Source organism: Coregonus lavaretus, assembly GCF_964263955.1.
Source record: "Coregonus lavaretus genome assembly, chromosome: 15".
NCBI classification, from domain to species: Eukaryota; Metazoa; Chordata; class Actinopteri; order Salmoniformes; family Salmonidae; genus Coregonus; species Coregonus lavaretus.
This window is the reverse complement of record NC_140002.1, coordinates 42,907,029-42,920,194: the sequence shown is the minus strand read 5'-3', so window position 1 is coordinate 42,920,194 and position 13,166 is coordinate 42,907,029. Positions and strand designations below refer to the sequence as shown.

General features: G+C 41.0%; 1 protein-coding gene across 1 annotated transcript; it reads left to right on the top strand.

Moving 5' to 3' along the window:
• LOC311142963 (ras-related protein Rab-1A-like) lies at positions 1-3,823 on the top strand. Its single transcript, XM_084178735.1, has 6 exons — positions 1-346; positions 879-951; positions 1,070-1,165; positions 1,282-1,377; positions 1,477-1,608; positions 1,803-3,823. The coding sequence occupies exons 1-6, from the start codon at positions 333-335 to the stop codon at positions 1,995-1,997; spliced, it is 606 nt and encodes a 201-aa protein (XP_084034861.1). The 5' UTR covers positions 1-332; the 3' UTR covers positions 1,998-3,823.
• The last annotated feature ends 9,343 nt before the right edge of the window (positions 3,824-13,166 follow it).

Genomic DNA, 13,166 nt, shown 5'->3' with positions numbered 1-13,166 from the left:
AGACACACAGTGCGCAAAAGACTAGGGAAGACGAGTAAAAAGGGAGACAGAGGGGAAAACAACACGCTAAAGAAAGGAATGTGTATCTATCAACAAAACTAATTCTACCAAAATTGGTTAATCGCTGAACACTTACTCACCTAACCAACAAACTATACACAGCCTTTTGGCTCGTGAAATTGCAGAACAGTTTGCCAAACGCGGTTTGGCGAGCTAGCTAACGTTAGCAACAAGTATTCTTTCTTCTTACGCGTTAGCAACGCAGCTAGCTACCAAGAAGATACGCGTGTGACCCAGACAAGAGCCGAGAAAACACGTATTACGAACACACCATGAATCCTGAATAGTGAGTAAAGTTTGTGATATTTAGTTGTTTTTGATAGCTCCAGATCCAGTAACAGCGGATGACGAGATGTAGCTAGCTAACTCTAACGGGTAACAATATCTTGCGTCATCACTTGTTTACATACTAGTACGCTCTATTTGTGCGGAACATCTGCTGTGATATCGGGTTGTTTTACATGGTAGCTACAATGTTGTCATGATCATAGCAACAGCTATGTTGACATCAAATTGCATAAGATTGTTGATCTAACGTTAGTTAGCTAGTTTGTTGGATGAGCCATTTGGAGTTGAGATATGGGTCTCGTCACCATTCTCTTTCACGTTTTCCTCTTGGACATTTCATTGCACATCCTTGCAGCTGTATTTAGCTATACATTCTATTAACATAATTTCCGATGGAAATGACAGCATTGCGTATAAACTGGCCTAACTCGTCTGAGACACAAATGAAAGTCAATGCTGGCGGTTTGATAGAACAGATTTGTTAGTCTCTAACCATTATTTGATTGCCTCTAACCTGGTTTTCCCCCTAGTGACTACCTGTTCAAGCTGCTTCTGATTGGCGATTCAGGGGTGGGCAAGTCTTGCCTCCTGCTTCGATTTGCGGTAAAAACTATCAGTGTTATTGGCATGTTGATCAGTGTTCAGCTTTCAATCAACGTTTGGATACTGTGTGTCTGTCCGAGTTTGTTGATATATATGTTTTTTAAATTATGCATTTCAGGATGACACCTACACGGAAAGTTACATAAGCACCATCGGCGTGGACTTCAAAATCCGAACTATTGAATTGGACGGCAAGACTATCAAACTACAGATTGTGAGTTGAATCCATCACTCCTGGCAGCTGTCGGAAAGTGTCATTGCAGTTCATGCTTGCAGCCATGTAGTGTTTTAGCTAATTAACGAATTGTTTTTCTTGTCTTATGTCTGTAGTGGGACACTGCTGGTCAGGAGCGGTTTCGCACCATCACCTCCAGCTATTACAGAGGAGCCCATGGTATCATCATTGTTTATGATGTAACAGATCAGGTTAGTGACACCCCACCACAAAGAAGATTCATTAACATCTATGAGTTAAACATTTATTTATTGACAACACGTAACTGAGGTATTTTCTCTCTTTTCTAGGAGTCTTACAACAATATAAAGCAGTGGCTGCAGGAAATCGACCGCTATGCCAGCGAAAATGTCAACAAGCTGCTGGTGGGTAACAAGTGTGACCTCACCACCAAGAAAGTTGTAGACTACACAACAGCCAAGGTGAGTCAACAGGAAACATGTGGAATCGGATACAGATTAACCACAGTATTTGTATAAAGTATACTCTAGCCTTTGTACTAGTCGACATGGTGAATTATCAACTCTTAGGACACACTGTGTTTTACTTGCAATGGAAGCACTCTACTACCGCAGTCAGACTGGTTATTGACCTCTGTCTCACCCTCCTCAAACAGGAATTTGCTGACTCCCTATCCATCCCCTTCCTCGAGACCAGTGCTAAGAACGCAACCAACGTGGAGCAATCCTTCATGACCATGGCGGCCGAGATTAAGAAGCGCATGGGGCCCGGGGCCACGGCAGGAGGTGACAAGCCCAACCTGAAGATTGACAGCACCCCAGTAAGGCAGTCTGGGGGAGGATGCTGTTAGGACTGCCCTGCCCTCTCCTCTCACCTCCAGAGGCCCAGGGGTAGAGTGACAGTATTAGGGTGGAGCTGACAGAACAGGAAACTATGGTGATGGAGGTGGTGGGATCTTCAAGAACTGACTGACATTTTTTTTTTCATCTTGACCTATGCCCATAATTTAGTGAGTGAGAAGGGTTTGTGCCCAAGGAGTAGTTTTTCCCCCCAAACACTCTCTTTTTATTCACCAATATGCACAGAATTGGAAACATCTTCATTGAAAAATGTGGTTGGCATTGCAAGGCATAAAAAATGTTTTTAGCTAATCTAGCACTTTCCGTCTCTCACACAGACATGTATCTATTTGTAGCACAGGCTGTTTAAACACATACACACAATACATACATAAGTGGTTGAAAGAAATCATGGATGTTATTTCAACTATGGATGACTATATAACTATCCTTTATGACTGCTGATCATTGATGGTGTGAATGTGAAATAAGAGGATCATTGTGACAGTTAAACCAGAGGCTTTATGGACACACCCCAGAGGAAAAATAGTGAAGACAAGCTCAATTTGTATCATCTGTCTAGCGGAATTTAGATTCAGATTTGTAAGTTGTCATTGGGCCCATACACATAAAGACTATATATAGGTAGTAATAGGGTTGCTGCTGGGAAGAAAGATAAGGGTGAAGTAAATAACAGGCTTTCCATCAAAACAATGTTCAGAAAGTGGGGACAACATGGCGAATGGAAATCTACAATCATGGTGTCCACATCTTTAATGTCTGTTTTAATCATTGTTATGTAATACATCATAATATATAATATTATTACACGGTGGTTTTATTACAGTGATTTTGGTTTGTTTTCATTCTCTGTTTTCTAATCTAGGAAGTGTGTAATCAATAAGTATGTTATTGCTGTTTGATGAATGAGAGCATAACCGAAGGCGAACGGCATATGGTTCTTTCTGTCTGGCGTGGTAGCTGGCTATAAACATGGGGGTTTTCAGGCATGTCCAATCCTTTAGCGTTTAGTTTGACCTCATCTCAAGTCACACTGCTTCTGTTCCAGTACCATCAGACCTTTACATGCTCACTATAATACTGAATGGACAACCTCTGGTTGATGATAAGGTAACAGGTAACATGTATTATTTCAGTACTGGTTCAACCATGCCATTAGTCACCATGATCCAGCATTACATGAAGGTTTAGATTTTTTGTTAGAAAATATTTTTGGGAGAGTATGTCACATACATAGCCTACCACAGTTCGCTTTTGAGTGTATTGTTTCCATGTTTAACCGCTTGCTCAAACTTTAGTTGCAGATATGTCTATTCTAATGACATGATCGGGGGAAAGAGAGAAAGGACCCCAGAGAAAAATCACCAGCATCTCAAATTAGTATGGGATTTCAAACAAGAGGAACACTTTTGCTTTCCTGGGTAAATACTGTAGAGCTGATGACTGTCTGAGAATTCCACTCCTTTAAGCATCACCATTGATATCCTTGCCTTTTTGATAATGAAGTATCTTACGGTTGGATGGTAAACACCAGGAAAAGGTTGCTGGGTTTTTAATTTAGTGAAATTTGTCCCATTTGAATAGTTAGCAGACCGATGAGGCTTCCTTAATATATTCTATCAGGTTTACATTTCCCCTTTAAATGACAAATAGTTAATTTCTATTCCCTAATTCAATCTTTTGGTCAGGGGAGGGATATAATGGAAAGATTGTGAGGATGATGGTTATTTCTTCTTTACTGTGGACAATGTAACATGCTCTTAATGCCCAGAAGATATTGGGAGTCCATAGTAATAAAGTATATTGTTATAGTTGCCATTATTGTGTGTTCACTGTGTATCTGTTTTGTACATATTTCAGATTTATGTGATACCTGTAATGACCAGTAGAGGTCAGAGTCAGCACAGAAACAGTACCTGGACAGTAGCTCATCTTATGCTATTATAGGCTTCTGATAATCCGCTTGAGTTTTACACCATCTGACATAAGAGAATTGACTGAAATAACCCATGTGCATGCTCTTGTTATTCACCTAGCTCTCATAGGTCATCCTCATGTCAGGGGATGACTTAAAAACAGCATAATCTCAACACACGTATGCCACAAGGATGATAATGTTATGATAGTTTGTTGATGCTGGATAGAGTGTGCAGGGTGTCCATTCTGTCCTGTTTACTTCTAGCCTGTTCTTACATTGGGAGCTTATATACAAGTAACTGCCAAAATAAAGGAAACACTTGAGTAAATGAGGGATACAAAGTATATTGAAAGCAGGTGCTTCCACATAGGTGTGGTTCCTGAGTTAATTAAGCAGTTAACATCCCATCCTGCTTAGGGTCATGTATAAAAATGCCCAGTTGTCCATTATTTTGGCTAACATGGCTAGAAGAAGATGTCTCAGTTACTTTGAAAGGGGGGTCTCAAGTGAGTATAGGAGGTTTAAAGTGTGTGTCTGTGTGTGTCTCAGTCACCGGATCTCAACCCAATGGAACACTAATGGGAGATTATGGAGCGGCGCCTGAGACAGCGTTTTCCACCACCATCAACAAAACACCAAATGGTGGAATTTCTCGTGGAAGAAAGTCGCATCCCTCCAATAGAGTTCCAGACACTTGTAGAATCTATGCCAAGGCTGAAGCTGTTCTGGCTCGTGGTGGCCCAACGCCTTATTAAGACACTTTATGTTGGTGTTTCCTTTATTATGGCATCTACCTGTATATAGCGTAGCAAGCTACAGTACCAACTGGTACCTGTGTGTACTGGGTCACAGTTGTCTGTCCATAGTGTAATATTGTGTAGTAGTCAGTGTTTCCTCTATATGCATTTAGCTAAATCGTATATATTTGTTATAATGTAGGCGTATAGATGTAAGCCCCAGGAAGAGCCCATCCTCACCATAGCAGTGAGCATGTTTTATATTGTACTTCCCACACTATGAAAGTATGAAACCATGCCATTTTACAACATTCTAAATGTTGGCAGGTAGCTTAGTGGTTAAGAGCGTTGTGCCAGTACCCAAAAGGTCGCTGGTTCTAACCCCCGAGCCGACTAGGTGAAAAATCTGTCGATGTGCCCTTGAGCAAGGCACTTAACCCTAATTGCTCTGGATAAGAGCGTCTGCTAAATGACTAAAATATAAATATATAAAACATTATTCAGGGTGATATTTACTGGTACAGTAGGATCTGCTGTAGCCTATGCAATTCTCAACTGCATTTTGATCCCTCAAGTTCAATTCTAAATGTCTTCTTCTTGGTTCCCTGACCCAGTCAGCTATGGATAACCCACAGAAATTAAATCAGGCCTTGGTAAGTTTGATCAAGCATGTATACGTGTCAAAATGTCTGTTAGCATGCTCCTGTTAGTGTTGGTGGGTACGTTCTCCAGAGATGGTCTGGTGTTAGTCCGTCTGTGCAGTGTGGGTGGGTGTTGACATGAGCATGAGTGCATGTGTTTGTTGTACCCATCACGATACTCACCCTGCTGTAGACCCCCAGGTCCTGGATGGTGTGTGGGGGGGACCTGGTGTGGCTGAGGAACCAGGTGGTGGCACCACTGACTGAGGAACTGGTGTTCCGGGCCTGTATGATGCCCATGCTAGTGCCCTACACTGGACCCACCACTGCCATCTTCATCGCTCCTCTCTTCTTTGGCGTGGGTAGAACAATGCAGCTTATAGACATTAGTAGACTGCTTGACATTTCCACCATTATTACTGTGGCCATCTCTGTCTCCCATCAACCGTTGCAGCCCATCTCCACCATTATTACTGTGGCCATCTCTGTCTCCCATCAACCATTGCAGCCCATTTCCACCATTATTACTGTGTCCATCTCTGTCTCCCATCAACCGTTGCAGCCCATTTCCACCATTATTACTGTGGCCATCTCTGTCTCCCATCAACCGTTGCAGCCCATTTCCACCATTATTACTGTGGCCATCTCTGTCTCCCATCGACCGTTGCAGCCCATTTCCACCATTATTACTGTGGCCATCTCTGTCTCCCATCGACCGTTGCAGCCCATTTCCACCATTATTACTGTAGGCATCTCTGTCTCCCATCAACCATTGCAGCCCGTTTCCACCATGTTATTGAACAGCTGCACCTCAGAGAAGACACTCTGGCAGTAATCCTGCTCTCTGCACGTGAGGCATACAGTTACAGAAGCCTTGAAACCAGACACGTGTAATACACGCATACACTTCAACATACAGATATACCCCACCCCTTCATTTAAGCTTGAAATCTTGTGTCTACACAGCCTTCATATTCATCAGGACAGGTGAGTGTGTGTGTGTGCCTCTTTGCTTGACATCATGGGAAAATCAAAAGAAATCAGCCAAGACCTCAGAAAAAAAATTCAGTCTGGTTCATCCTTGGGAGCAATTTCCACACGCCTAAAGGTACCACATTCATCTGCACAAACAATAGTACGCAAGTATAAACACCATGGGACCATGCAGCCGTCATACCACTCAGGAAGGAGACGCGTTCTGTCTCCTAGAGATTAACGTACTTTGGTGCGAAAAGTGCAAATCAATCCCAGAACAACAGCAAAGGACCTTGTGTACGCTTGCAACGCCAGGGTTGTGGGTTTGATTCCCACGGGGGGCCAGTATGGCGAAAGAAAAAAAAAATGCACTCACTAACTGTAAGTCGCTCTGGATAAGAGCATCTGCTAAATGACTAAAATGAAGATGCTGGAGGACAAAGGTACAAAAGTATCTATTTCCACAGTAAAATGAGTCATATATCGACATAACCTGAAAGGCCACTCAGCAAGGAAGAAGCCACTGCTCCAAAACCGCCATAAAAAAGCCAGATTACGGTTTGCAACTACACATGGGGACAAATATCGTACTTTTTGGAGAAATGTCCTCTGGTCTGATGAAACAAAAATAGAACTGTTTGCCCATAATGACCATCGCTATGTTTGAAGGAAAAAGTGGGTGCCTTGCAAGCCGAAGAACACCATCCCAACCGTGAAGCACGGGGGTGGCAGCATCATGCTGTGGGGGTGCTTTGCTGCAGGAGGGACTGGTGCACTTCACAAAATAGATGGCATCATGAGGAAGGAAAATTATGTGGATATATTGAAGCAACATCTCAAGACATCAGTCAGGAAGTCTTCCAAATGGACAATGACCCCAAGCATACTTCCAAAGTTGTGGCAAAATGGCTTAAGGACAACAAAGTCAAGGTATTGGAGTGGCCATCACAAAGCCCTGACCTCAATCCTATAGACAATTTGTGGGCAGAACTGAAAAAGTGTGTGCGAGCAAGGAGGCCTACAAACCTGACTCAGTTACACCATCTCTGTCAGGAGGAATGGGCCAAAATTCACCCAACTTTTTGTACCCGAAACGTTTGACCCAAGTTAAACAATTTAAAGGCAATGCTACCAAATACTAATTGAGTGTATGTAAACTTCTGACCCACTGGGAATGTGTTGAAAGAAATAAAAGCTGAAATAAATACTACTATTATTCTGACATTTCACATTCTTAAAATAAAGTGGTGATCCTAACTGACCTAAGACAGGAACTTTTTACTTGGATTAAATGTCAGGAATTGTGAAAAACAGAGTTTAAATGTATTTGGCTAAGGTGTATGTAAACTTCCGACTTCAACTGTATATATACCTTTACCTTTCATACTGAATGTTTGGTGACTGGCCAGTGACCATAGCTACTAAAACTCTTGAACATAGGACTTCTTTGAATTTGAATCAGAATGTCTATACCCCTGTTTTCCCTCTCTGTCACACTGTTACATTGGTCCATTTTGGTGTGTTTTTGGTCTCTCTCTTCAGGCCATTTGGTGGGCCCAGTGCTGTGCCACTCCTCCCTCCCATGGGCTCAGCCCTGGAGTACCCACAGCGCTGCTTGGTGCAGTCCTCTTTCTGATCCTCCTCTTCCCTCTAACTGACCATTTCTTCTATGGCATAGCATCCATCTGCAGCCTAGCACCTGGCTCACACACTTTATGCTCCTGATGCCACCATCAGCTCCTTACCAACATGCTTCTCAGTGAGTGCAGTCTTGTATGTTCGCAGTGAGAGACAGCTAGGCTGGTTTCTGAATCTACATCTTGCATGCTCCCTTTTCTTTGTTAGAATCTTAATGTTTCCCTTTGCGGTTCTTGAGTCAGACAGTCCAAAACAATTTCTACAATCTCCATCCTATGTGGCCTCATATTCCACTGAAATGTACTAGTGAGTTTAGCCCATTATGATGTTAAAACTATACACATGCTCATTTGTAATCCAGCTCCCAGCATGACTTTGCTCAAAAAAGAAAAGAAAACAACTGTTTTCTACTTGGAATATTTATGTTTTGTCTCCAGAGTATTTTAAATGCCAATAACAAATATATTCAGCTGGTTCAGTAGCTGTTTCACACATATGGTTGTTGGTGCATTCCCCTGACACACTTTAGTGGGGAACAATGTAAGGTTTTACTGTCTGAACAGGGGACAGAGTTTTTATCACCGCTTTAGCACAGAGGGAGGTGTCATTCCATAAATCATACTCTCGTAAACTCTTAGAGAGAGACAATACTAAGATCAATGGCTAAATCGTTTTATAACCTAGATTGCCTTAAGTTGCCGAAACTGACTGTGAATACTAGCTTTGCAGCCCTAAAATGGTTCTCCAGTTGTAGATGTCTGCCCCTACACCCCCCTAAACCACTGCGTCCCAGTCCCGTCTTGGTCCTGGAGGGCCACAGGAGCTGCACATTTTATTTGTGTCCCAGTGTAAATTAATCAAAGCAATGCTGGGTAGAATATCAGCCACCAGAAAGATGTTTTATTGAAAAGACACTCAAATGTGGAGTATTATACAGAGCAATAACATCCCAGCTGTGCAAGAGCAGACATTTCCTGAATGTGTGAAAATATTTCCTGTGTATTGTGCTATTGGAATCCCTACTCTCCAGTACAATGCACAAAGGCTGCTGTACACTGACCCTGTGCCATGTACATTTTTCAGAAATATGTTTTGAATGTCTATAAAGCTCTCTGAATGGTCTTAGAAGCATTGGTTTAAGATGGTTTCAGCCTGAAAACTAGTCTTATTTCCATTCTCTCTGTTTTCTCAGTTTTGAGAGAACCTGGCTCAGAGAGGCCACTCAGGAAGACTCAAGGTCCAGGAAACTTTCATTCCAGCGTCCTCGTGAGGCACTGTGGAAACAGTACAAGTTCAAAGACGCCGCATCACAGAGCAGTAACTGGAGACTGCCTGGAGTTTATTAACATATGGCAACCGTCGAGCTAAAGTCCCACTAATAACCAGTCCACAGGCCAAGGGCCCCCAGAGACATCCCAGTGACCCACAGGCAGAGGGTTCAGGACCACAAGCAGAGATCAGTGGGGTGTGTATGTGAGCATGTGCATGCTTCTCTGTGCATGAGTTTTTGTAAAAAATACATATATTTTGCCATATAAATAAATTGTCCCTTCCCTATTATATGAATAAAAGAGAGAGAGAGAAAGAGAGAGAGAGAGTGAGTGAGGTTAAGAGGCATACAGATGCTAAACAAATCAAGAGAGAACTGTCAATTAAATCAAGAGAGCTCTGTTAACCACTGTCAAACAATAAAATAATCATCGGGAATGTTTAAAAATCTAGAATGTTGAATCACTTGGATATAATTATGCAAAGCTAGCACAATATATACTCAAAATCAACTATAGGCAGAAAGGTTTCATTATGCTCAAGGTCCATTGCATATTATTCCAGAACCAACCATTTAGTCACTTAGAAGATGCTCTTGTCCAGAACGACTTACAGTAATGAGTGCATACATTTTCATACTGGCCCCCCATGGGAATCGAACCCACAACCCTGGCGTTGCAAGCGTCATGCGCTACCAACTGAGCCACACAGGATGCTCAATAATCTGTTACGGAAATATGAAGCATTTCGACAGGAGAACAGTGTAGAGCATGAACATGGTCCTTTTGCATCTCCCAGGGTAACCAGTATCAAGGGCACCATCCACCCTCTCCTTTTGAGAGAAAGTCTGTGATTCCCGTAAAGCTTTAATGTGGCATTCCCTTTTCACCTCCTATTGTTAATGCATTTACCATGATCCATTCACATAGTCCTTTTATAGTCCTTCACATAGTCCTTTTATAGTCCTCCACATAGTCCTTTTATAGTCCTTCACATAGTCCTTTTATAGTCCTTCACATAGTCCTTTTATAGGCCTTCACATAATCCTTTTATAGTCCTTCACATAGTCCTTTTATAGTCCTTCACATAGTCCTTTTATAGTCCTTCACATAGTCCTTTTATAGTCCTTCACATAGTCCTTTAATAGGCCTTCACATAATCCTTTTATAGACCTTCACATAGTCCTTTTATAGGCCTTCACATAGTCCTTTTTGCCTTTTCTTCCAGCCCTCAGAAAGGCAGAGACAGACACATTGATGAGTGTGAAATATGGAAAAGCTGAGACTCTCATCTGGTAAATGAATGATCTATGAGTCATTTTGTACCCAGAATATTCTCTTACTACAATGATTCCTTTCAACATTACTTAAGAGAGGAATAATGATAGCCCTTTGGAAAGCACAGCAACAGAAGCTGTTACTGCTGCTGCTTACAACTGTAATCATTTGGACATGGAAATCTGTATTACTGGATTTATTGTAACTCACTGGAATGATACATCTCTAAACTCTTTCCAGTACACAATGCATTCATCTAGGCATCATACTGTAGTGTTGTGAAATAAAATATGTGCAACTGTGAGTAAAGAATGTACAGAACTATAAAGATTAGATTAAAACTTCAGCAAGAGCCCTATCTCAAATGTTATGGCAAAGTCCTGTATTGAAAAGAGGTTGTGATGATCATCAGAAATGTAAATGAACTCTTCATGGGTGAAAGTTTGAAAGACAGAACAAATCAGTCTCTATGGGTTTGCTGCTCAAGTAGGACAATCTTTATAAATCTTAGCCACCCACTGATACACAAACACAGATAAAGCATTACATAATATCCCACCAAAGATAAGTCTTAATAGCTAGCCTAAAAAATGTTGATGAAGGAAACAGATATATCTTAATGTGTTGGACAGAGATTTCAGTGTTGGCCAGGAATCTGAGTCTTTTCCCCTGTTAAAAAAGCACTCAAACTATCTGGGAAGTATTAAGCACTGCAAGTAGAGGAGGTTCTCCATTTCCCCCTCTTTTTGCAAGAATTGAGATTGAACAGAGTTAAGACTGGAGGACAACATCTGCCATTCTGGTAGCTGTCATCTCAGCACTCAAAACATAAACACATGTCTAATTACACTATAATATGGTCGTCCTTTATAGGCAGATATAGCCTCCACTCATCTCTTCTAGCAAGAACCCAGGAGGCTTTAACCCCACTGTAGCTGGACTACATTTATTTGTGCTCTCACACTAGGCTATGTCTGCAGCCTTAGGTAGCTGTGTGTACCATAGAGATCCTATCATTTATTTGTCATTCTATGGTGTGGACATTTCCCATAGTGATAAATAGGGTTCTATTAGGGAGCTCATTATAGCTCTATTATGTTGACACTCCACCCTGATGGGACGTCTAAGCCCCCGTCATTAGCAGTAGGACCCGGGGTAATAAACAGGTAATTCCACAATGGACACGACTCCCTGAAACTTCTGTTCATGGTCAAGGTTTCAATGTTGAATGAGTGCTTGGTGACTTTTAATTTTTGAATCTGAATGTGGAATTATTGTTTGTTGAAAGAGTGATTCCCTGGAAAGATTTGCTTTTGAATTGCAAACTGTTTGAGACAGGGGGAGTATAAGACGTGTATATAATTATTTTATTTTTCCTTTACTCCATACCAAAATCAATGGGAATTTGTTCCCTTCCATTAGTTGACCACATGGCTTTAGTTAACTGTTTCAGTATGTCTAATGGGAGTCCCCAGCGGCAGGGTTGGGGAGTTACTGTTTACATGGAATCAGTTACATGGAATCTGATTAACTGTAATCAGTTGCATTACCAGCTAAAATATTGTAATAAGATTACAAATACTTTTGAAAAACTAGATGATTACTTCTTGGATTACTTTTTATTCAGAAAGGATGAAAATATACATTGATACATTTCTGTTTTCTCAATGACATTCAATTCAGCTTTGAAAAAAGGTGTTTGTTCCTCCTGAGCGAGTCTGACCACAAATCTGAGACCAGTATGATGACACACCAAATGTGTTTGATGGATCCTTTTTGTGTTCTTCTAATGCCTCTTATTAAAGGCCCAATGCAGCTGTTTTTTATATCAATATCAAATCATATCTTGGTAACAATTAAGTACCTTACTCTAATAGATGTCCATTAAAATTGGAAAAAATTGCTTTCCAACTATTTCTCAAGCAATAATTTTGCTAGGGCTGTCTGGGAGTGGTCTGAGTAGGGAGGGGAAAACTGAAAACTACTATTATTGGCAGAGAGGTTTGGACTCTCTTTGTTATTGATCGTTAACCAATTTACTGCATGGTTATGTCACCATGGAAAGCCGAAACTCCCGCCCATGCAAATCTGCTGATTAGAAGGTGTAGATTGTATTTTCAACCAGAAGCTATCAGGAAATAACACTGGCCACATTTTTTCACACTTTTACAGTTCATCAGCTGTTGTACAATATGATATAAACACAAGAAAAACAGAATTTTGACTGCACTGGGCCTTTAAGGGACATATAACTTAACGCCTCATCCCAAAAACTTCTATACCTACAAGCCTTTTATTTCGATTATGCATTTTATTTGAATTTTTGGTAAAATGCACCATGTTTTCCTTCTTCTTTGTGTAAATCTCGAATCATGTGTTTATATCTCTCTTAAAAATCGGATGATGTTTTTTGTATGCTTTAGTTTTATAAACATTGAAAGGGGGTACTACAAGCCTCTCTGGGTTTCTTACCTCTCCTGCACATTATTTTTGTCTAACTTTTAAACTTTTATTATATTGTTTTGTATTTTCTTATGTGAAAATAAATAAATACAAATAAATAAAAACAAGGGGAAAGTAATCAGATGACGTTACTGAGTTTGGGTAATCTAAAAGATACATTACTGATTACAATTTTGGACAGATAACTAGTAACTGTAACGGATTACATTTAAAAAAGTAACCTACCCAACCCTGCCTGGCG